Source organism: Pipistrellus kuhlii, unplaced genomic scaffold (assembly GCF_014108245.1).
Source record: "Pipistrellus kuhlii isolate mPipKuh1 unplaced genomic scaffold, mPipKuh1.p scaffold_m20_p_2, whole genome shotgun sequence".
Taxonomy (NCBI): Eukaryota; Metazoa; Chordata; class Mammalia; order Chiroptera; family Vespertilionidae; genus Pipistrellus; species Pipistrellus kuhlii.
This window is the reverse complement of record NW_023425515.1, coordinates 60368447-60394139: the sequence shown is the minus strand read 5'-3', so window position 1 is coordinate 60394139 and position 25693 is coordinate 60368447. Positions and strand designations below refer to the sequence as shown.

The following is a 25693-nucleotide window of genomic DNA, read 5'->3' as shown; positions in this document are numbered from 1 at the left end:
TCTTTAGAGATGCAGCAACTGCTAAGTCCTCTTGAATATGTAAATCCTCCAAATGCTACAGCTCCCATCCCTGTGCCCATCCCTTCATCCTGTAAAGAAGAAATAGAGTGAATTCTGCTGGATCCTGATACACTGATGGCTCTGTCTGCCCATATATCAGTTGCTAATTAACCGTCCACTAATACTATCTGGACGGGAATGAGGACAAACCACATTAGCCACTGGGCTGAATTAAGAGCTGTCTGGTTAGTACCTTACACACAAACCCTGATTTTGTACACTGACTGCTGGGCTGTGTTAAATAGAGTGACCCCGTGGCTCAGGTGATGGGAGACAGAGAGGGGTGGATGATTATGAACAAACCTTTATGGGGACAAGAGATGTGGGAAAATATTTGGGCTGCCTAGAAGAGCCTGGGGGAGGCAAATCTCACTGTTTTCTATGATCTTCCTAGGAGGGCATCCACATCCCCAGAAAGTGCATGCTTTGGCAAAATATGTGCTTTAGCAACTGACCTATCAGTTGACATGACAGAATGGGAAGAGTGGGCACTGGAGTGCCTGAATGGGATGGTGCATGACTAAGGAGGCAGGGCTGCCTTTAAAATGCAGTGATCTGGTTAGTGCAGTTGCATCCTGTCCTGTCTGTTCCAAACAATATCCTAGCCCAGTGGTCGGCAAACTCATTAGTCAACAGAGCCAAATACCAACAGTACAACGATTGAAATTTCTTTTGAGAAATTTCTTTTTTAAACTTAAACTTTCTTTTTTAAACTTAAACTTCTTCTAACACCACTTCTTCAAAATAGACTCACCCAGGCTTTGGTATTTTGTGGAAGAGCCACACTCAAGGGGCCAAAGAGCAGCATGTGGCTCACGAGCCGCAGTTTGGTGACCATGGCCCTAGACAACTGCCGTGGGGATCCAGGGCCATCCACTGAAGTACCCAATCGGTAAGGGGAGAGCAAATGGACATAAACCCTCTTCCCTTGAGTAAAGGCTCCAAATGTGCTCTGGTGTGTGTCGACAACGCCTCTGGTTTAACACAAGCCTTTCCATGTAAGCCAGTTGATCAAGTCAAGCTGATGCTACAAAGGGACTAGAACAGTTAAGTACAACCTATGGGAACTGCTGTCAAATAGATAGCAACTGGGGGGAGGGGTTACACCTTAAAGGGCATGATGCATAGAAATGGGCAAAAGAACATGTTATTAAATGGAAATTCCACCTCTCACATAACCCACAGGCAGCTGAGTAGATGGAACAGGAAAATGATATTCTAACAACAGGTAATAATAATTAACTGGAAAAATTACTAACGCCCGGTAGACAAAGATACTTTCCCAGGCGTGTACACATTTTAAATAATCAACCGGTGGGGCCTACTGCCCTATATGCTGGATGAGGAACTCAGGCTAAGACGTACGGTCAAGACCTGGAAAGCAAAGGACACAGCAACAGTCCCGACGCTGGCACTGGATGAATGATCTCTGATACTGAGCACACCAAGCCCTACTGTCCCTGGAAAAGGGACCGTTTAGTGGAATCTGTAATGGGACATCTCACCAGAATGAGTCCATTGCTTCACACCCATGGGTGGGGAGGAACTGCTCAGTCTCCGGTGGGATCCTGTCATACTAATGTAATCAGGACCTGTGGAAACATGGGGTAGATATGAACCACTGGAAGAGAGAAGGTAGAGGTCCTAGTCTAGCATATTCACCTGCCTATTCACCTCCTTATGCTCAACAGTGGCACCTCCCCTTGCCAACATAGCATGGTTTACACAGCCTGGCCAGATTCCTAAAGCTCGGGCTACATTAACATCTGTAGACCAGGCTGCAAGTGTAATTCTCATAGAAGGAGAAAAATCTCCCATTCAAGACCCTACAAGTATTTGTCTTTCCAACCTTAGACTGATGTGACTGTGGTATTTCATTACAGATGGGGAAGCTGATGAAGACACCTTCTTGCAATGAGCTCATTCTTGGAGGATGTAATCATCCCCATAGGGACCCTGAGTAAATTTACTCCACAAACTCTCAGTGGTAGTCCACAGTCTTCCCTTGTTAAATACTGAAATGTCAATGATGAGAAAAGCTGTTCTACAAGTAGGCTGATTGTGGGGAAGCACGGGACTTGGTTGGAATGTCTGTAAGGAGGATTCTCTGAAAGGTCAGGGGCGGCAGCCCCTACCTTGACTTTTCTAAACTAGCCCGATCCCTCAAGTTTGTTTTTCTAGAATCTCTGTTTAGTCTTTAAAGACTGGACTTTGTAGAAGCATATACTTTTTCAAGGATGCTTACCTTTGCTGATTCTATCTAGAAGTTAATTTTATTGTCATAACAGCTTGAACATAACAGTTCAAGCTGTTATGACAATAAAAACCTAAGGAGGCTAGGCGAACAGGTCTACTTGGTGGCGATAGCAGTTTACACATCCAAGTAGTGCCTTAGCCCTCTCTTTCACAGAAACGTGTGTTAGAGTAATCTGTTCATCTGTCACTCAGGGTCTGCTGGTCAGCCCTGACAAGATGGCCTTAGGTATAATTACAAATTCACAAGGGGGCTCCTGTGCCATCATCCAAACCAAATGTTGTTTTCACACCAGATGAATGTGCTCATAGCTCTACCTGTTTACACACATGAAAACCCAAGTAAATGCCTTAAGGGATCCAACACCCAAGCCAAGCTGATTACTAAACACACAGGTTTGGGTCTTTGGGAATATGGTTAAAAAGAAAAATCATTATGGATACTTGGACTGCTTCTTTCAATTTGCCTATTGTCTTGCATTTGTCTATATTTTTGCTGCCAACTATGTCTCCAGTGCAATCAACAGGCAACACACAATCTGTCTCCCTGCTACTGAAGCCCCTGCTGACTCTTAGGGTACCTGGCAAAAGGGGGGGCATGTGAAATTCTAAGAGATGCTCAAGAGGGGTGAGGTGCGAAGGAAGTCTGCTTGGGTCCCACAAGCTGGACCCAGCCAAAAGGGACAATGCTCATCATGAAACTCACTTGAAGGCTGTTTTGATCTTAATCACCATGTATTTTGATACAAACCAGCACCTGCCTCCTGCTTCCTGATACAAGCTTGGTCTGGAAACATTCTCATTGTCCTAAGCTGGCCAAGCACATAAAGCAATTTACTGAACTTGATATCAATCCCCACTTTTACACATGACTATCCCTCTCCTTCCCCAATATGATTCTCTGGTGCATGCTAAGTGGTTCAAAGAGCCATTTCGTTTTGCAGCCTCCCTTACTAAACTCCATTAATTACCAGGCTGGAGTGGCCAGCTTCTTTCTTCTGTATTTCCCTGCCCTCCACTCATGGAAGTAGATTTTTAGTGCCAGGACCTTTGCCTGGGTCTGCAGGTACTAACAGGGTGATTATTAATAAGGCTGCTATAAACATATGTATGTGGGTGTGTTTTTCCCTTCTGCTCATTTTTAAAAATTTTTATTGTCAGTATTACAGGGGTCTCATTTTCCCTATTTTACATCCCTCAACCCAACTCCCAACCCACTCCAGACCTTACCCACATTATTATCTGTGTTCATGGGTTATGCAATCTTATATAATAAAAGCCTAATATGTTAAAGTGTCCTACCATTTGTTCGACTGTTTGACCAGTCGCTATGATGCACATTGACCACCTGGGGACAGACGCTCTGATCAATAGGTTAGATTGCTACTGGAGTCCAGCCAATTTGAACTGGGTGAGTTGGCCCTATTGGGACTGGGTGAGATGGGCCTGATATACCCTGGATGAATTCATGCACCAGCCTGTTTTCTGTCCAATCCCTGCAAGACAGGTCAAGGGACTCCAATGTTGCACAAATTCATGGTCTGGGCCTCTAGTATGAATATATGATTTTTGGTTATCTCTTTCTGTCCTATCCCCACACCCCACACTGATATCTGTTATTCAGTTTCATACATCCATGCCCCTGGACCTATTTTGTTCATTAGTTTATTTTGTTCATTAGATTCCACATATAAGTGAGATCATATGATACTTGTCTTTTACTAACTGGCTTATTTCACTTAGCATATAGTCTCAAAGTCCATCCATGCTGCCCCAAATGGTAAGAGCTTCTTTTTACTGCTGTATAGTATTCCCCGGTGTGAATGCATCACAGTTTTTGTTTGTTTGTTTGTTTGTTTTCTTTTTTATCCATTTATGTACTGATGGGCATATAAGCTCTTTCCAAATCATAACTATTGTAAAAAACACTGCTATGGGCATAGGGGTTCATATTCTTTCTGATTAGTATTTGGATGTTCTTAGGATGTATTCCCAGAAGTGGGATTACTGGATGGGTACATAGGGCTTTTGTGTGAATATAAATTTTTAAATCAGTTGAGTAAATGCCTAAGAGTACAATTGCCTTGTCATATGGTAAGAGAATGTTTAGTTTTTTTGTGTGTTTTTTTAAAGAAACTGTCAAACTGCCTGGCTCCCATGGCTCAGTGGCTGAGTATCAACCTATGAACCAAGAGGTCATGTTTCAATTTCTGGTCAAGGCACATTCCTGGGTTGCAGGCTCCATCCCCAGTGATGGGCATGCTGGAGGCAGATGATCATTGATTCTCTTTTACCGTTGATATTTCTATCTCTCTCTTTACCTCTTATTTCTTCTCTGAAATTAATAGAAATTTTTTTTTTTAAAAAAAAGAAAATGTCATTTAAACTGGCTGTACCATTTTTCATTCCTATCAGCAATAATGAGAGCTTCTGTGTTTGTCCACATCCTCACAAGCATTTGGTATTGTAATTAAATTCTTCATTTAGCCTTCCTAAAATGTATATAGTGGGCTCCCATTACTGTTTTAATTTGCAATTTCCTAATGACAAAAGATTTTGGACATCTTTTCATATGCTTATTTGTCATTTGTGTGTGTGTGTGTATATATATATATATTTGGTGAGTTATGTTCAGATATTTTTTTGCCAATTTTTAAATTATTTATTTAGTTTAAAATTTTTCTGTTACAGTTCATATTCACTATCCTATATATAATAAAAGGCTAATATGCAAATTGACCAAACAGTGGAATGACCACCAGGAACAGACACTCAATGCAGGAGCTGCCCCCTGGTGGTCAGTGTGTTCCCATATGGGGGTGCTGCTCAGCCAGAAGCCAGACTCTAGCTGGCGAGCACAGGAGCAGTGATGGGAACCTCTCCCACCTCCATGGCAGTGCTAAGAATGTCCAACTGCTGGCTTAGGCCATCAGTCGAAAATCCCCCGAGAGCTCCTGGACTGCGAGAGGTCGCGGGACAGGCTAAGGGACTCCCCTCCCCCTCAGTGCATGAATTTTTTGCACTAGGCTTCTAGATATTTTATATTAGTTTCAGGTATACAACATAGTGGTTAGTCAATTACATAATTTACATAGTGGTTCCTCTTCAATAATTCAAGTATCCATCTGGCATCATGCATAGTTATTACAATACTAGAGGCCCAGTGCATGGAAATTAATGCACTGCAGGAGGGGTCCCTCAGCCCAGCCTGCCCCCTCTCACAGTACGAGGACGACAGGCAACCCAGTGATTAGGGGAAGGCGATGCCCCCATCACACCTCTGCTGCTGCCATTCCCGGCAGTGCAAGCCTGAGCTGGCCCTGGTTACCTGAGCCTCGGGTGGCCCTGGGCGGCTGAGAGACTGACATTCAAGGCTTGCCTGCATCAAGGGCCAGCCCTGGGGGTTGGGGGGCTGAGGGGACTGGGGGACTCCAGAGGCAGGCGTTCTAGCGAGGCTGAGGGGACTGGGTGCCACCATCTTGTGGTTGTGGGCACCACCATCTTTGAGGGTATGGCAGTCAATTAGCATATTTCCTCCTTATTGGCTGTGGATGCTGCCATTTTGGAGGGCATGGAAGTCAATTAGTATGTTCCCTTCTTATTGGCTGTGGGCACTACCATCTTTGCAACAGTGTGAGGGTCAATTAGCATATATTTTCTATGCTGTACTATATATCCACATGACTGTTTTGTAGCTAACAAATCTACACTTCTCAATCTTTTCACCTTTTTCACCCAGTCCCCCATTTGTCTTCCCCTTTGACAACCATCAGTTTGTTTTCTATATCTATGACTTTGTTTCTGTTTTGTTCATTTTGTTCTTTAGATTCCACATGTAGGTGAAATCATATGGTATTTGTTTTTCTCTGACTGACTTTACTTCCTTAGCATAACACACTGGGTTTTATTTGCAGGTTCTCCACACAGAATACAGCACAAAAATAAGGAGACAGCTGTATTAGGAGGAAATGTGACAATTTTCTGCAATCTAACAATTCAAGCAGATGTTGTGCAAATTACCTGGCAGAAGGTCCAAGATTCTTTGCCACAAAATATTGGCACGTATAGCAGTAAATATGGAGAAAAGATTCTTCCACCATACATAGATCGACTGCACTGCAAGGTCATCGAACCCAATTCCTCATTCATCACTATTCACAAAGTGACGTTTGAAGACGAAGCCTGCTACAAATGTCTGTTTAATGTGTTTCCTCAGGGCAGTCAGGAAGGACAAATCTGCCTTACCATCATAAGTATACAATTTTTATGTAGAGTAAATAACATGGGGATGTGGTCTTTGAAGGTTAAGGTCCAGAGAAAGAATTTTTAAAAATTATTATTTTACAGAAGAAAAAAAATGGAAGTTAATAATAGTTACATAAATTGCCCATTTTCACATACATAGTTGAAAACCAGGCATAGCATTTAGTTCTGCCCTCTATGTAACTTTTTTGCACTGACTTTAATCGAGTGGGTAAAATTCATGATCCACATAAAGGTTTTCATAAGGGAAAGTCAGGAAAAGGAAAAGAAATAGTAGAGAAGGAGAAAGAGGGAAAGAGAAGACTCTAAGAGAGTAACAATTTCCCAATCTTCATATGAACAAAACGTTGAAGGGACAGCGATAGTGTCACCTAGTTATGTTGCTATACATTTAAAATAGTGGGGTTTATATAATGTAATTTTAAGGGTTAGTGAATGTGGAGATACCAATTGTTTTTAAATTGGATGGTAGTGGATATAAGAAAAGGAATGATGAGATTTGTTTTTTAAATGTGTTGAGAGGTATCTGAGAGGGACATGTTTCTAACATTTGGGTTTTATGTACAAACTGGGGGCCTGCTTAGGAAGATTCCTGCAAGACTTCCGGCATGCTTCCCTCCCACCACCATTACCTCTCCTGCCTCCCCACCTCTCCGGTCTTGCCCGAAGCCACCACTGCCGCTGCCTCTGTGGCCCTGCAAGTCACTGCCCACTGTTCCATGTTTTCATGCCTGTGCATTGAGCGTCTGCCCCTTGGTGGTCAGTGCACATCATAGCTACTGATAGAACAGTTGAACGGTTGCTTGGGCTTTATATATAGAGATTTTGGGAAGTTCATTTTTGCCATCATAGAAATCTGGTATGACATATTTTTATATTTAATTTTGTTTTTTCTCTTTCTTTTTTTCCTTTCTGCCTTAGCTGTATCTGAATTTAAAACTGAACTCCAGTCCAATCTTGGCTCTGAAGATTTTCTTAAATTTACTTCCTCAGCTGTGGGGAAACCTGTTCCTCAAATATCTGTCTTTCCATCACAAGTCTTAATTAATCCACCAAAAGAATACCTTGTACACAACCCAAATGGCACAGTGACTATCACTAAAATGTACAACATCTCCTTGGAGACTGTGAGATCCCTAAGACTCCAAAAACTGATTGTGCACATGGATCATCCTCAGAGGAATGAAGAGAAGATTGTCCCTTTGTCTCTCCAACAAGAATGTAAGTAGAAGTAATAATCAATGAGGGGAAATATTTATCTTTAAAATTCACTGCCAGAAGTGTTTGTGCAGTCATCTACTTTTAAAAATGTAAATCAGGGGGCAATGGTAAGATATGTACACATATAACTTAATTAAAAAAATGAAAAGAAAAATAAATAAATAAAAATGTAGTAAGTCAATGTAATGCACGTGCATGGCTAAAGAAATAAGTAATGAAGATGTTCTCTCATCCAAACCTGCTTTCGGGAATAATAGCTCTAATGGCACATAGTTAATTGTTCTCCCCGTATGCTTTCCCTGACTTTCTGCCAGTCAATGAACATTAGGACATTTACATCTTCTTCAACTTTTCTGCTTCCCAATGTAATTTGTTTCCTTCCAATTTAATTATTTTGCTCCTTACCTCTGCAACTTTCAATAAAATGGTTAAACTTGTTCATTGTTTATCTGCATACAAAGTCTTTCTTCCTACTCATTTTTGATTTCCCACCTTCCTCTCAAGCTCGGTCAATCATCCGTATCTTCTGTTTCAGAGCCATAATAAGCAAGGTATGATTTTCCTAAGAAATTAAAATAATTTATAAATGTATTTTATACATTTTATAAATGTAATTTATAAAAGTAATTTATAAATGTATTTATATATTTAAATAATATCATTTCTTATAGAATTTAAATAAAGTTTTTCTATTCCACCTAATAATCTTTTATTTTTTAAAACTCTTTAATGTTAAAAGTATTACTTATGTCACCTTTCTTCCCTATTGACCCCCTCCAGCCTATCTCATCCCAGGCCCTCACCACCCTTCTGTCTAGTCCATGTGTTATGCATATATTCATACAAGGTCTTTGGTTTATTACCTCCCACCCACCTACCCACCCCCAACTTCCCTCTGAGAATCTGCACTCTATTTCATGCTTCCATGTTCCTAGATCCGCTCCATTCATCAGTTATTTTGTTTAATTAGATTCCACATATGAGTGAGATCATGTGATACTTGTCTTTCTGGGATTTATTTCACTTAACATGACACTCTCCAGGTCCTTCTATGCTGGTTCAGAGATTCTTCTTTTTATTACTACTTAGTATTCCATGGTATAAATGTACCACTATTTTTTTATCCACTCATCTCCTGATGAGCACTTGGGCTCTTTACAAATCTTACCTATTGAAAATTGTGCTGCTATGAAAACAGGGATGTATACATTTTTTCTGATGGGTGTTTTGGGTTTCTAAGGATATATTGCTAGAAGTGGGATTACTTGGTCAAATGGCAATTTCCTATCTAATCTATTGAGGAAACACCATACTGTTTTCCGCAATGGCCACACCAGTCTGCATTCCCACCAGCAGTGTACTAAGATTTTCTTTTCTCCACATCCTTGCCAGCACTTATCATTTGTTGATTTGTTGGTGGTAGCCATTTTGGCAGGTGTGAGGTAATTCCTCATTGTCATTTTAATTTGCATCTCTCTGATGATCAATGACTTTGAGCATTTTTTTCATATGTCTCTTGGCCATCCACTTTGGAGAAGTATCTATTTAGACCTTTTGCCCATTTTTAAATTGTATTGTTTGTCTTCTTTTTGCTAAGTTTTTATGAGTTCCTTATATATTTTGGATATTAAGCCTTTATTGATATATCATTGCCAAATATGTACTCCCATAGATTGGGCTCCCCTTCATTTTGTTGATGGTTTCTTCTGCTGTGCAGAAGCTTTTTGTTTTGAGGCAGTCCCATTTGTTTATTTTCTCCTTTGTTTCCTTTGCCCTGAGAGATATATTGGTAAACATATTGCTACGAGAGATGTCTGAGATTTTGCTGCCTATGGTATCTTCTAGGATTTTTATGGTTTTCCAACTTACATTTAGGTATTTTATTCATTTTTAGTTTATTCTTGTGTATGGTGCAAATTGATGGTCCAGTTTCATTTTTTAGCATGTATCTGTTCAATTTTCCCAAATTTATATATTTAAATAAAATACTTTCTTATAGAATTTGAATAACATTTTTATATTCTACTTAATAATCTTTTAAAACTAAATAAAGCATTTTGCTTCTTTATATGTTTCATGTTAGTGCTGATATGTTTGGGTTTTTAATCTTCCATCTTAGCATTTATTTTGTATTATCTGACGTGTTTCATTTCTCTCTTTCTGAATTCTTTTAATTATATTTTTATTTTATCCCCCCCCTCCCAATTAGTTTTTTAACCATACATTTCTTTACCCTTCTTTAAATGGATATTTTGGGGAATATTAACTTGTTAAAACTCAATAGAATTTAGCACTTTTACAACTTTCCAGATAATGCAATGAGCATATATCAATTCTCATTCTTTGTGCTATGGTTTGGGGCATTTTAATTGTTTATATATTTAAATACCAAATGTATCATTGCTGTTTCTGTTATTTATAGCATTGTTTTCTTAACTTACCCTTTCTGTTGGCTTTCCTTTCTTTATCCGTTTTCAAACTTTCATTTTTCTTCTGACTAATGAAATTTGTCCTAGTGGAGGTGTAAAGATGGTCAGTTCTTTTAAATTGTTTTGGTCATAAAATGTTTTAACATTTGAAGAACATTTTTGCAGAATTCCTAATTCCAATTTGGTAGGGTTTCCCTTCATCACTTTGACAGCAGCAATCTTTGACAGTAACTTTCGACTTTCATTGTTTCTGCTGAAAAGATATGTGCCAATTTTATCGGTGGTTCTTTGAAAGCAACACATTTCCTCCTCTTACCTCTGCTGCTGTTAAGATTTCTTTCTTCTACATCAGTTTTATTATTATGTGCCTTGGTGTTGCAATTTTGTATTTAAAGTGCTTGCATTTTCCCAAGAGTCTTGAATCTGCGGATTAATGTTCTTCATCATTTTCGGAAAATGTTTGGCCATCATTTCTTCAAGTATTGCTTTGGTCCCATTCCCTCTCATCTTTTTCTGGGTCTCTAATTACAAGTATATTAGATGTATAACAATTAAATTAGATGTATCTTAAATTCTGTATTTGAGAATTCCAAAACTTGGATTTTTTTTTTTTTTGGGGGGGGGGGAGAGTGTCTCTTTCCATTATCTGTCTTTCTATCATAGTTTCTAGCCAATGTTGACTTTTATAGCTATTTCTTAATGAATGCTAAACTTTGTATGTGAAATATTGCAGAGATGATTAAAGCTCAGACTGTTTTCTTTGTTATAACTTCATTAATTTTATTTCATTATTCTTTTTGTTAATCCTCACCTGAGGATATTTTTCCCATTGAGTTTTAGAAACAGTGGAAAGGAGTAGAGAGAGAGAGAGAAACATCCATGTGAGAGAAAATGGTTGCCTTCTACAGCAGTGTTTTTCAACCTTTTTTGGGCAAAGGCACACTTGTTTCATGAAAAAAATCACGAGGCACACCACCATTAGAAAATGTTAAAAAATTTAACTGTGCCTATATTGACTATATATAAAGTAATTCTCTTGAATAGGAATCAAATAAACACAAAGAAAGTATTTTATAATTACTTTATTATGAAATATTAAGTAAACAAAATAGTGAAAAATTATAAAATTCTTGTCTTGTCTGCACCTATGGCACACCAGGCAACATCTTGCAGCACACTAGTGTGCCGCGGAACAGCGGTTGAAAAACGCTGTTCTACAGGAGCCTGACTGGGGCCATGGATTGAACCTGCAACCCAGGTGCATGCCCTTGACTAGGAATATAACCCATGACCTTTTGGTGCACAATCCAACACTCTAACCACTGAGAACATCAGCCAGGGTGCCGTAGCTTTATTGTGATATATCTCACATATTATACCATTCACCCATTTAAAATGTGTAATGATTTTTAGTATATTCATAATATATAGCCATTAGCAAATCAAAAGTATATGGAATTATCAGGCTTAGTCCTTTTTACTTTCAACTTTTACTGGGTCTTGGTCCTACAAATTCTAATGACTCAGTAGGTCTTTGATATCTTCAAAAAATTTTAACAATAATTTGTGCAAATTTTCTTCATGTTCTCAGAAACCACCTAGATTATTGCTAGAATCAAAACTTATTATCCAATTTTATACTGACTATCACCTTTTTATCTTTTACAACTATATTTCCAAATCCTCTTTGTCAACAACACTCTTGTCACGTGGCCTGAAATTAATGTGCTTTGACCCCAAAATGAAAGAAAGCACAAATTCCCACCCTCATCATATAGCCTTAGATGTTTCCTAAAGAAATAGAGAAGAGATCCTGACTTATCTGCTAGCTAGAGTTTCTCTCTTTTTCCAGAAGATATATTCCTCCTGAAGAATATATCATTTCCTTGATCCTCTTATGTTTGGGTAAATACTACAGACTCAGCTTTGGGTATCAGTGATGGTGAGGTCATCTTGCTTACCTCTTAATCTATGATAAAATCACATCATCTATCACAGATAACTGTATAAGTTATCCAATAGTGTTAGTTATATACTAATAGTTTGTTTTTTATGTTTCACAGGCAATAAAATAATATTTCTTCTTGAGCTTATTATTGCCTGTTACCCTATTTAATTAGTCTCAGGCTCATTAGTCTGTGTTACATTCGTTTATCTCTTTGACATTAACAACCGTGACTGTCACTATATGTGGCACTGTCAACATCTGTGTAATTCAGCAGGTAATCATTGAAGGCAACAATTAAGAGTTCTTTCAATAGTTTCACCGATAATATTATATTGAACCATATAATGTTGATATCATTCAATATTTTTTATTTATAAAATAAGTAATTTTGTAAGGTTTAACCTAGTATATTCATATGTATTTCCTAGTAAGGAAATACATATGAATATACTATGAGTAAGGAAATACAATTTGATCATTATCAAGACAAGATTAACAAAGCTTCCAATCATGAAACTTTAATTTAGAAGATGACTCTTTCTTGCTTAACTATGGAATAAATTTTTGGGACATAAATCTCTAAATCTGCTGAAATATTGACTAGAGCTTTACTTCCCTATGTTTTATTCATTTTTAAATTCAGGGCTCTGTTCACATTTTAGTGTCAAATTCTTCCCATTCAGCTTCCTCCACCTATTTTGAGTGAGTTATGTAGTATCTTATTGAAAAAAAAACAAAAACACACACACACATAGTTAAAACTAGAAACTGAGCTAAAGTGATTGTTAAATACCCTGTTTCCCCGAAAATAAGACAGTGTCTTATATTAATTTTTTCTCCCGAAGTTGCGCTAGGTCTTCTTTTCAGGGGATGTCTTATCTTCCATGCGCTAGGTCTTATTTTCGGGGAAACACGGTAGTTAAAAATAAATGACGCAAAAATCCTCATTTAAAACTCATGCACTTTCTAAGAGCATCTCAGGGAAGAAGCAATTGCTACAAGAATTTCTGTTTTCCATCAATGGCTAAAGAAAATTCAAAGCAGCAAATGAAGAAGGGAGGAGAGGTTATAATGAACAGAGAAATGACATCATTATGACAATCAGAAATAGAACAAAATAAAACCTGTAATGAGCAGTCCTAAGGATGCAAAATACATAATAGCTCATGCCATTTAATAAAACTTCACATTTTCTTAAGGTTCATCTATAATATATAGGTCTAGTTTTATATTATGTCCATGAACTATTGTTGATAATCATAATTATAACCTTTGTTAAACTTAAATTGCAATAAAAAAATGTAAAATGTATTCAGAATGCTATACAGAAAGAAGTTAGTTCATACATTCTCAGAATCCCAGTGGATGCCTGAAACAACAAATAGTGCTCAACCCTACATATGCTGTTTTTTTCCTATGCATATACACCTATAATACAGTATAATTTATAAATTAGGCACAACAAGAAATTAACAACAGTAAATAATCATATAACAATTTACTGTAATAAAAGTTAATAGAATGTGATCTCTCAAAATATCTAAGCACTTATCACATACTTAACTATAACCATTATCCTACCTAATAAAAGAGTAATATGAAAATTAACCATCCTTCAGCCCCACAAGCCATGCCCACCATCCAATCAGAGCGATAATGCAAATAAACCCAATCAAGATGGCTACAACCACAGAGAGCAAGAGGGAGGTATTTCCCTGGCAAGGCAATGGAGGAAGCCAAGCTTTCTGCCTGCCCTTGCCGACCTAAGCCTCCACTCCAGGCTACAATTATGGAAGGTAAACAAATCCAAACAGAAATGGCTGCCACCATGGAATAATCAGGAGGCTTGGCTCCACTCCAGGCTACAAAGTTTCAATTATAGAAGGTAAATATGTCTCAGATACCAGGGCCTCCACTTGGGTCACTGGGGGGCTTGGCCAGCTTGCAAACCACCACAGGCCCCTCGCTCAGGCCACCTCATGTTCCAAGGGAACCCCACCCTGATCTGGGACACCCTTCAGGACAAACCAGCTGGTCCCCACCCATGCACCAGGCCTCTATTCTATCTAATAAAAGAGCAATATACAGATTGATCATCACTCCAACACACAATATGGCTGAACCCATGTGGTCAAAGATCCTGTCCCTATGTGGACACAAGATGGACAGCAGGGGAGGGTAGTTGAGAGGCACCAGGCCTGCAAGGGAGGGCAGCTGAGAGGGACCAGGCCTGCAAGGGTGGGCAGTTGAAGGCAATCAACCCTGTAGGGGAAGGCAGTTAGGGGTGACCAGGCTGGCAGAGGAGGGAAGTTGGGGACAAACAAGCTGGCAGGGGAGCAGTTAGACATCAATCAGGCTGGCATGGGAGTGGTTAGAGGGTTATCAGGCTGGCAGGCAGAAGTGGTTAGGGGCAATCAGGAAGGCAGGCAGGAAAGCAGTTGGAAGCCAGTAGTCCTGGATTGTGAGAGGGATGTCCCAGATTGGAAAGAGTGCAGGCTGGGCTGAGGAACAACCCCTTCCCTGCCCCCATGTACAAATTTCATGCACCGGGCCTCAAGTGTCTAAGGTGTGACAGCAAAACTAACACAACATTTTTTTTTTCTTTTTCACAACTTCATGAATAGAAGGGTTATTCTTGCCATAGACTTCAACAACCTCAGCATATGATTTTTTTTTTCCTTATTGAGAACATTCCATGTTAGGGTTGCTGAAGGAGATATGCATGAGGCCAAAAGTGGTAAAGACTTATACATTTATTAGATCATCTGTAAACCAGATGGGCTGAGCCCCAACATGGCACCAGCACCCAGGGATGGGGAGTCAGAGATTTTAAAGGACTCTAGGTGAGCTTTTTTTGGCTGGAAATTCTCTGGGTGGGTCCAGATCCTGTGCAAGTCCAGAGGGAAAAGTTACTGGTCTTTGCAAATAGAATGTGTAAGAGAAAGAGAATGTCGGTTGTGAAATTATCTAAAGGTCAGTTTCCCAGGGGAGGGAGTATTGATTCCATTATTTAATCAGACTTAACAATTCCTTTGTACTTAAAGAGAGCACCTTATAGTTTATCTTTGGCATATTCTGGTTGCCAGCATCACTACTCTTGTACTTGGGCCATTATAAACTAATAAGGGTTCTTTGAACACAAGCACTAAGAAACCTTGAGTGTGGATATGATAACCGTGATGGCTCCTGAGTGACTAGTGGGCAGGTAGGTAGCACTGGACAAAGGGGTGATTCACATCCCAGGCAGAGAGAAGTGGGATGGAGAAAACAATGTGAAACAGCTTGAGGTTTCATCATGTTACTCAAAACAACATACAATTTAAAATGTATAAATTGTTTAATTCTGGGATTTTTCATGAAATATTTTCAGACTGCTGTTAACCTCTGGTAACTAAGATTGCAAATAAAGGAGGGACTACTTAATGTAATTTACAAACACTGTAGTCAACATAGCTACAGTAAAAAGTGTTGATACTTACAATTTTATAATTTGTTTTTCCTTAAGAGTACAGTCTCTGGAGTCCGAACTGACTTTGCTTCCCCGTTTTGCCACTTTCCATCTTAGGAGAATTTTTTATTTTTTTTTGACATCCCAGAGCTCTTATTTTCCCATTTGTATCTGATAACTGAATTATCCTAGTTGATGTAAATAATCCTTATGAAATGCTTATAACATTGCTTAGAATATAAATCTCAAATACTAATAATTATGATTACGAATTTATTTTTAGAGGATATTAAAAAGTCTTTGGAAATTCCATTTAGTAATTGGGCAATATTTCTTCAAGTGACTATGTTATATTTACTTTGTTTAAAATTTTTTAGATATCTAAATCTAGGTGAATATTTAGGTGCTTACATTTTTTTTTTTTACTTGAGAGTAATAGCATAGTATTAAGTATTGTCTGTCTTCAATTTCAATATGCAAGAGTATATTCTTTCATAAACCAGAATATAGCAAATAATTTCATAACATCAATTTGAATGTAAAAAAAGTCAAAATGGCAGTACAAATATATAGTAAGAAGTATAGTCACAAAGAACATGTTTGGGGCAATCCACTTGGGTCCCCTCCCTGCAGCAGGGAGCTTTTCTGTAATAAAACTTTGCTTTCATTCAAAACAAACAAACAAAAAACCATGTTTCTGGTTTGTGTTTTTCAGGTACTTCTGTCTCTTCTTACATGTGGCTGGTAATTATCCTCTTTAGTTTACTACAGGTAGTACTTATCATCCTTTATATCGTTTGGAGAAAGAAAAAGTAAGTTGTATTACTACCCTGTTTCCCCTAAAATAAGACAGTGTCTTATATTAATTTTTTCTCCCAAAGATGTGCTAGGTCTTATTTTCAGGGAATGTCTTATTTTTTTATGAAGAAGAATATGGTACACATTTATTTTTAAATGAAAATAAAGGAAATTTATTACCTGTATATGGTATGGTAGTACAGTAGTTGTCAACACAAACCAGACAAACTGTGAATACTACAGTATCAAGAATTTACTCATTTATTCAATGACAATCATGTCATCATTTTCTGGAACATCATCAGAACAATCCAATTCCTGAATTTCCTGGTGAATTTCTCATGACTCCATTTCTTTCAGAATTAGTGGACCAAATCTCTCATGTTTAGCCTACGGGGGCCTTATTTTTGGGGGATGCTTTATATTTCACTCAGAAGGAAACTTGTAAGTAGGTCTTACTTTCGGAGGATGTCTTATTTTCGGGGAAACATGGTACTTATCAGTGATAGAGAGGTAGAAAACTGGACATTTTCAAATCTGGAAAAAAATTCCTAGGGCTCTAGCAAAATATGTCATGGAAAGAACCATCATGGAAAACTCTTCTCCAAATGCTTGGTAATTCTTGCAGTCAAAGGTTTATCTTTGATATCCTAATTGCAGTTGATTTAAAGGTAAGCTGTTAGTAATTATTACTGCTTATGGTAATTGAGTTTAGGACTCTTTCTTAAAGACAGATTTTTAACAGGAGAGAACATGAACTTTAGACAAATGGGGGAAGAGGATCCACTAAGATGTGAAGCAAGGAATAAACTACTGAAAAAAAGCCACAGAAAGATGAAAGTGATGTTACTTTACAGGAATAATGTAATAATTTGTCAACTCATTTATTAAACAAATTCTGCTAGCATGTCTGTGCTATGCACTGTTCTCAGTGTCAGAGATACAGGCACACTAAAACAGACAGGTTCTTTGCTTTCAGAAGCTTACATCTATCTCAGTGGGGACAGGTAGTCAATGAAAAGATATAACACAGATTCCAAGATGCCAGAGGATTAAGTAGAAGCTATACTGACATTCTCCCAGAATCAACTTGGAATTACAACAAAAATATAGAAATATCATCTTGAATAACCAACTGAAGACTGCTGGAGAGAACCATTAAAACCAGGGACATAAAGAGGAGGTCACATTGATACTGGAAGGAAGTGCAGAGGTGTGAGAGGGCTGGCCGGGTTCCCACAGGCAACAGATGAAGTTTTAGAGGGATATCTCAGTTGGGGAGTTCCCCCTGAAAAGTCTGAGGTCTAAACACAAACTAGACTCCAAGCCCAAAGGACCAGAACTTGGAAAGGTGCCCATATAACATCTGGCTGTGAAAGCTGTGGGGTTGCTGTTTGCCAGAGATAGACAGATGGAAATGCAGGGACCCCACTAAAGGGTCAATGCACAAAATCTCATGTGCAGTCACTCACCTTGGGCTCCAGCAGAGAGAGGGCAGAGTGGACTGGAGTTGTATGAGGAGGATCTGGGGTTGGTGGCTCTGGGGATAGAGCTCAGAGGACAGCCTCCTGGATCCCTGCACTGAATCATTCCTACAAACTACAGAGGACATCTTTCTCTCACAGACACTAACTGAAATTCCAGAGGGATATATCAATTATAGGTAGATCTGCAGGTAATTTTTGTGCAATTTTGGTCTTTATCATTATGTAGCTTTTGCCTGGAGGGAAGCAATTACCACACCCCCTGAAAATCTCTTACTCTACTATATGGAATTTACACCCTGCTGTGTAACAATCATCCTGCAGGCAGAAGCAGATCTCTGGATGCTTTGATTCTTTGCCTGATCTGCTTCTAGACTCAGGCTAGGAAAGCAGACTTTGGTGTGCATCTTGGTCCTTTCCAAATTCACACAACCTCAGCAGAGTGAGCCACAGCAATAGATTGCTGATAGCTCCAAACAGGAAGCTACAGACAAGTAGAAGACTATACAGTGTTCATGGATTGGTAGGATTAACATCGTTAAAATGTCCATACAACCCAAAGCAATCTATAGATTTAATGCAATATCTATTAAAATACCAACAGCACATTTCACAGATCTAGAAGAAACACTCCAAAAATTTATATGGAACCAATAAAGACCATTATTAGCTGCAGTAATATTGAGAAAGAAGAACAAAATTGGAGAGATCTCAATATCAATTTATACTATAAAGCCACTTAATCAAAACAGTCTGGTACTGGCACAAGAACACTCATATAGCTCAATGGAACAGAACAAAGAATCCAGAAATCGAACCCAACCCATTATACAAAATTAATATTTGACAACAATGGAGTGAAGACAGTCTCTTCTATAAATAGTGTTGGGAAAATTATACAGGTATATGCAAAAAATGAAACTAGTCCACCAACTTACACCAAAAACAAGGATAAACTCAAAATAGATAAAGGATTTAAATGTAAATCCTGAAATCATAAAAATCCTAGAAGAAAAAGTAGGCAGCAAAATATAAGACATGTCATGTAGCAGAATTTTCACTGATACAATGCATAGGGCAGGAGAAACAAGAAAAAATAAACAACAATACTACATCGAAATAAAAAGCTTCGGCAAAGCAAAAGAGAACAGCATCAAAATGAAAAGGGAATTCATTGTATAGGAGAACATGTTTGCCAATGATACATCTGATAAGGGGTTAATTTACAAAATATATAAAGGACTCATACAACCCAACAAACTGAAGTCTAATAACCCAATTAAGAAATGGGCAAAGCATCTGAATAGACACTTCTCCAAAGAGGACATACAAGTTGCCAAGAGACATGAAAAAAAAAAAAATGCTCAACATCACTAATCATCAAAGAGATGTAAATTAAAAGAGAAATAAGGTATCACCTCACACATACCAAAATTGTTATCATTAATAAATCAACAAACAACAAATACTGGTGAAGATGTGGAGAAAAAGGAATGCTAATACACTGCTGGTGGGAATGCAGACTGGTGCAGCCATTATGGAAAATAGTATGGAGTTTCCTCAAAAAATTAAATATGGAACTGCCATTTGATTCAGTGATCCCACTTCTAGAAATATATCTTAAGAAGCCTGAAATGCCAATCAAAAGAATATATGCACTCATATATTAATAGCAGCATTATTTACAACAGCCCAAGTGCTCATCAGTAGATGAGCTCTTCTTTTTTGATAAAAATTTATAGCTGTTATTAATAGTTTAGGAACAGTTCTGATTTTGTAAATTAAGTTGTGTTTGAAAACTTGACTAAATTCTATTAATTCAAAGTTTTTCTGTTGATCTAATGGTTTTGTAGATAATCATCTTTTTCTTGCACATAATAACATTTTTCCTTCTTTCCAATCCTTACACCTTTTTAATATAGAATATCATAAACAACAATTATATTTGTCTTGTTTTGAATTTAAAGATCATGTCTGAAATTACTCTAAATATGATATTTTTCTATTAAGGATATTATCAAGTTTAAAAAATGTTTTACTATTTCCATGTTCTGTGGCTTTCTCATATATAGATTGTTGAACTTATTTTTTTTTGTACTTGTTGAGATGATTATATGGATTTTCTATAGTTGTTCACTAATATGATAAATTAGATTGACATATTTTTTAATGTTAAACCATTCTGGGAAGTTTGTTTATAAGTAAAGCTGAAATATAACTTTATTTTTTTTAATTTTTTTCTGACTTTCAAACAGTTTTTTATTTTTTAGATGGAAAGGAAGAAAGAGAGAGAGAAATGTGGATGTGAAAAAGAGACGTCGATCATATTTCTTCGCCATGTGCCACACTCAGGAATCAAACCCAGAGCCTGTGCATATGCCTCCACCAGGATTGAACCAGGGATCTTTAGATTCACAAGATGACGCTAAACCAACTTAGCTACACCACCCATGGCTGAAAATTAAGATTTTAATTAAAAATTTTGAAATTGCCAAAACCGGTTTGGTTCAATGGATAGAGTGTGGCCTGCAGACTGAAGGGTCCCAGGTCCGATTCCGGTCAAGAGCATATACCTTGGTTACGGGCACATCCCCAGTAGGGGGTGTGCAAGAGGCAGCTAATCGATGTTTCTCTCTCATCGATGTATCTGACTCTCTGTCCTTCTCTCTTCCTCTCTGTAAAAAATCAATAAAATATATTAAAAAATTTTTTTTGAAATTAATACTAGCCTCAAAAAAAGTTTACTCAGTATTTCTTTTTGTAAGAAACATATATAAGAGAGATGTTTCTATTCCTTAACAATCTTCTAAGTCTATAGATTTTTTTTGGCAAGATACTTTTTCTTAATCGAAACTTGGTGGCTACATATATATGTACTAGAGGCCCAGTGCATGAAATTCATGCACTGATAGGGTCCCTGTAGCTGTGGCCTCCCTCCCTTCCCCTGGTCTGCTCCAACCCCTGGTCAATTTCCCAGAGGAATCCCCTGTTAAGGGGACAATTTGCATACTACTCTTTTATTATATAGGATTACTTGGCTAAAAGAATAAAATCTTACAATTTGTGACAATGTGGATGAACCTAGGGGGTGTTATGCTATGTGAAATAAATCAGGCAAAGAAAGACAAATACCACGTGATTTTGCTTACACTACAGTCCACATGCACAAAATTTATGCAAGGGCCTCTGCCAAGGTCCCCACCCACTGAGGCTTTGTCCAAAAGGAAGGACGTCCAGAAGGACATCCAGTCTAATTATTATAGACATGGAATCTAATGAACAAAATAAACTGACTAACAAAATAGAAATGGACTCATAGTTGCCAGAGGGGAGAGGATTTGGGGGATTGGGTGAAAAGGTGAAAGGATTAAGAAGTACAAATTGGCAGTTACAAAATAGTCACTGGGATCTAAAATATAGCATAGGGGTGTTGTGGGGTCAAACCCTGGGTTCAAAATAAGACCCCTGGAGACTGATGATTGAATAAATGCTTGCTTGCTTTTTTAATCAATCATCAGCCTCTGGTGGTCTTATTTTGAACTCAGGGTTTGACCCCACAACATTTGGAGGACCCAGCGAGATACCCGAGAGAAAAGAGACAGGGACCCCCCAGAAGAGTCAGGAGGCTCTCCCTCCTTTTTGGGACCTTAGCCAGAGACAGAAGCTGCAAGGATTTATTGAAATCGGGGAGACCGGTCTCAGGAGGTAAGACGCCCAGGTTCTGGTTGAGATCTCAAGGATAAGAATCTGTGGGAGGGCTGGACATGGCATAACCTCCAGATTCTGGCTGGAGGACACTACGGTGTCCTCAGCCCCAGGTGTCCGGACTGGTTGTCTTGTGTTTTGTCATGTTTGTGTCAGGACTATTTGTTTTGTGTTTTGGTCTTCGTCAAAATGGGTCAAGGTTTGTCTGGGTCTCCTATACAATGTTTTTTGAAAAAATTTCAGCACTTCAAGAAAAGGGTGGACAACTACGGCTCTGATGTTAATGCTTTTGACTTAAGCACTCTCTTCCCCAGGTCAACGCCAGACTGTAAGATAACTTTCCCCTCACAGTTCCTGGAGTATTAGTCTTGTTTCCTTTGTTCAACATGAGTGCCGTTTCTGTTTTGCTGAAACACTGTAATAGTACTTGTTTACTGAAAGGATATAAATACAGACGTTTGTTTGATATTTTGTTTGTCTGCCTCAGTATAATTATTTGTTCATGTAAGTGTGAAAATCTGTGAGAAAGAAAAAAAAAAGAGAGAGAGAGAGAGAAAGAAACCTTTAATTTGTTTAAGGCTGAGTGCTCTGACACATAGCAAACCGCCCCCAGTGGCCTCTGGGATTCCTTTTTCCCAGGGGTGCTTTGCTCTCTGTCAGAGGGGAATTGGCCCGCCTAACAAAATTTCTGTCTATGTTTATTAATTTAAAGGTATAAAGTTGTAAAAATTGTGGTCAAAAAGGTTAAAAGCAGGGACCAAATTCTAAAGTTAACTATTTACAAGAAGGAAGCTTGAGCTGGCAAAGTCAACAAGTCTGCCTAGCAAGCTCAAAAAAACAAACAAAAATGAAATGAATCTTATTTCTGACACCTGCTGCCACCCAGTCTTGATCAGTGGTGGAGAAATGGTCTCAGAACTGTTTGTCTCAATTGGCCATTTTAGTTTGATGTGATTAATGATTGCAGTACATTGTAAAATATTTAGAAGAAAAGGAAAATATTTTGTGGGCCACATGGTCCTTGTGTGTGTGTGTGTGTGTCAATTCTTAAGTTATAGTTTTAAAATCAGTAGGATTAATGGAAACACACTCAAGCAGAGGAGCTTTTCAGAAAGGTCAGGGAGTCTGATTGCAGTGTAGGGGTCACCAGTTCCTCCTTTGTTGGCAGGAGGCAAGCGATTTTCCCAGCAGACTGCCAGATGAAAACGCCTCGCTGCCTCAGTGGGAGCACCTCCTTCACCACCTGGGACCCGAGCTGTGCTCCCTGTCTTCACCCACCTGGTGTCCATCCTCTCCAGGAGTTGTTTTGAGCAGCTGGAGGTGGTGGCAAGGAGGAAATTCCCTTGTGACCCCCTGTACCACAATGAGACCCAAGAACCCCAGGTGATTCCTTGGACACTTTTCACCGTGTTTTGTTAGGGGCTTAAAGGTGCAGCTAGAAATTCTCCCATTCCCCTTTTCAGGCTTATCAGAATCTGAGAACCATATCTGTAGGGAAAATGTGGCATTTTAAATTTCAAGCGGCTAGAGGCCTGGGAACAGGGTACTGGACCTGTTCCCTTCTCACTCTGCCTTTTTCTAAATATTTTAAAATAATAAAAAAAAATTTGAGGCATGGTTATACATTTTTTAAGAAAAAGCCAGCAGCAAATAGGAAGGAATTAGTATGCCTATTGTAGGAAGCAGGGGCACTGAAAGAGAGAATGTCCTGGCAGGTTAGCTAGAGAAGCAAAAAGGAGACTCAGACTCCAAGGGTCTTTAAATTAGAGGAAGAGGACTGACATGACAGGGGCTCCTTTCCATTAAGCCCCCAGGCTAACCTTACAAATGGAGGGCAAACCTATTAGTTTCCTGATGGATACTGGGGCAGCATATTCAGTCTTGACAGAGCTGATGGGACCCGTAACCTCTAAGAAGACATCAGTCCAGGGAGCCACTGGATAAACTGCCTGTTTTCCTTGGAAATCAAGAAGGACTGTGGATCTTGGAAAGAACACGTACTGGGGGAACTCAGATGCTGAACTGGACCAAAGTGGAACAACAGGACTTTGAGGAGCTAAAGAAGGCTCTCATCCCAGCTCCTGCCCTAGCCTTGCCAGTTGTCACGCAGCCCTTCCACCTCTATGTGAGTAAGGTAAGGTGCATTGCCAAAGGGGCTCTCACTCAGACTCTAGGTCCCTGGAAGAGACCTGTGGCCTATCTGTCTAAGAGACTAGACCCTGTGGCAGCAGGGTGGCCCACGTGCTTCTGGGCAGTGGCCACCACAGCATTGCTAGTAAAGGAGGCAGATAAGCAAACTGGGCCAGGAGCTAGCCCTGATAACACCCCATGGAGTGGAAGCCCTCTTTCGAGGTGCTCCAGAGAGATGGATGTCAAACACCAGAATCACCCAGTGCCAAGTTCTTCTCCTGGACCAGCACTACATCTGGTTGCATAAGACACTGGCCATCAACCCTGCCAGCCTACTTCCATTTATGACTGGAACCCATTTATGACTGCATAGAGGTAACAGATGCAGTACAAACAGCTCACCCAGACCTGACAGATGTCCAGCCATCATCATCAGATGAGGTACTGTTCATGGGTGGGAGCAGTTACGTTCAGTATGGGATCCGATACCCAGGGACAGCGGTAGTCACCCTGGACCACACCATTTGAGCACACTTCCTGAACAGGGGAACATCAGTAAACTTTTGGCCTTAATCCAAGCCTTTCAATAGGGACACCGTATGCCATCCAACCGAGAAAGAGGGTTACCAACTTCAGCTGGAAAGGACATTAAAAATAAGGAAGAAATTTTAACCTTATTGGAGGCCATCTGGCTCCCAAAGGCAGTTACATCAGAAAGGGGAGACATCAGAAAGGGGAGACAATTGAAGCCAGAGGAAATAGAGCCACAGACCAAACTGCTAAGGAAGATGCCCCCAAACCAGTGGGGTCTTATACAAGTCTTAGTAACCCTGCCAGACCCCTACCTATGATGGACTCCCTCCTACACCAAACAAGAGGAAGAATTGGCAGAACAGAACCAAGCCATCAAAGGATCAGATGGTTGGTGGACCCTTCCAGATGACAGAGTGTTGGCTTCAGAGGCTCTAGGTTGGACGTTAGTTGCCCAGTTACACCAGGTTACCCTCTCAGCGACACCAAGACTTCTGAACTTCTGTGAGACAGATACTACCAAGCTTAGATAAGATAATTAAAAGCATAGTCACTAGAAGTACTGTCTATGCACAGGTAAATGCTAAGCAAGGTAAGAGGGTCCCCCTGGAAATTCGGGCCCCAGGGAAATTCCCCAGGAGAGCATTGGGAGGTGGATTTCACAGCGATTAAGCCACCAGCATTAAAGTATAAGTACCTACTAGTTTTTATAGACACCTTCTCAGATTAGGTTGAAGCATACCTCACTAGGACAGAAACTGCCTCTATAGTAGTCAAGAAATCACTCCAGGAGATTATATCTAGATTCGGGCTGCCTGGAGTCATAGGAACAAATAACAGCCTCGCCTTTGTAGCCAAAGTATCTCAAAGTATAGCTTAAGTCTTAGGACAGGCATGAGCAGGACTCTAAAAAGTTTAAATTTGTCCTGGAACCCGGTGAAAACTGGACGAACCTCCTGCCCTTCACCCTTATATAGGCCAGGTGTACCCCCTACCAGGACAGGTTTTTCCCCTTTTGAGATCATGTATGGTAGACCTCCCTCCCTCCTTCCCAGGTCAAGGAGAAACTGAAAACTGGAATTCATAACTATTCCCTTGCTCAAGTCCTTACAGACTCTGCAGTATACCCAGAGAGACACTCATAAACTTGTTCCAGATGCACTGCCAGTGCCCACCGCAGACCCTGTACACCCCTTCTAGCCCAGGGACTCAGTGTGGGTAAAGAAGTTCACTGCCCAAGGACTCACCCCAATCTGAAAGGGACGCTACACTGTTATCCTGAGCACACCCACGGCTGCTGAAGTAGATGACACCCAGACCTGGCTATACCACTTCCAGCTCCTGCACCAGAAAATGGCCTGGATCCTGGAAACCAGTGGCCTCACCCGTGAAATTCCTAGCCTGAGCTCCACACAGGCCAGGA

At 39.5% G+C, this 25693-nt stretch overlaps 1 protein-coding gene and 1 long non-coding RNA gene across 2 annotated transcripts in view; one reads left to right on the top strand and one right to left on the bottom strand.

Annotated features, from left to right (window-relative positions):
* LOC118723333 (OX-2 membrane glycoprotein) overlaps positions 1-20394 on the top strand; it is a 25048-nt gene extending 4654 nt beyond the window's left edge. The window contains exons 2-5 of the mRNA XM_045583999.1: positions 6220-6566; positions 7498-7797; positions 16338-16434; positions 20175-20394. Of these exons, the coding sequence (XP_045439955.1) occupies positions 6220-6566; positions 7498-7797; positions 16338-16434; positions 20175-20343 (913 nt within the window). The 3' untranslated portion in view covers positions 20344-20394. The remainder of the gene's footprint in view (positions 1-6219; positions 6567-7497; positions 7798-16337; positions 16435-20174) is intronic.
* Positions 2851-25693, bottom strand: LOC118723334. The gene is made up of 4 exons (XR_004989230.1): positions 25584-25693; positions 5932-5934; positions 3020-3026; positions 2851-2863 (listed from the first exon to the last, which is right to left on the bottom strand). It is a non-coding gene; the product is annotated as an uncharacterized LOC118723334 (long non-coding RNA).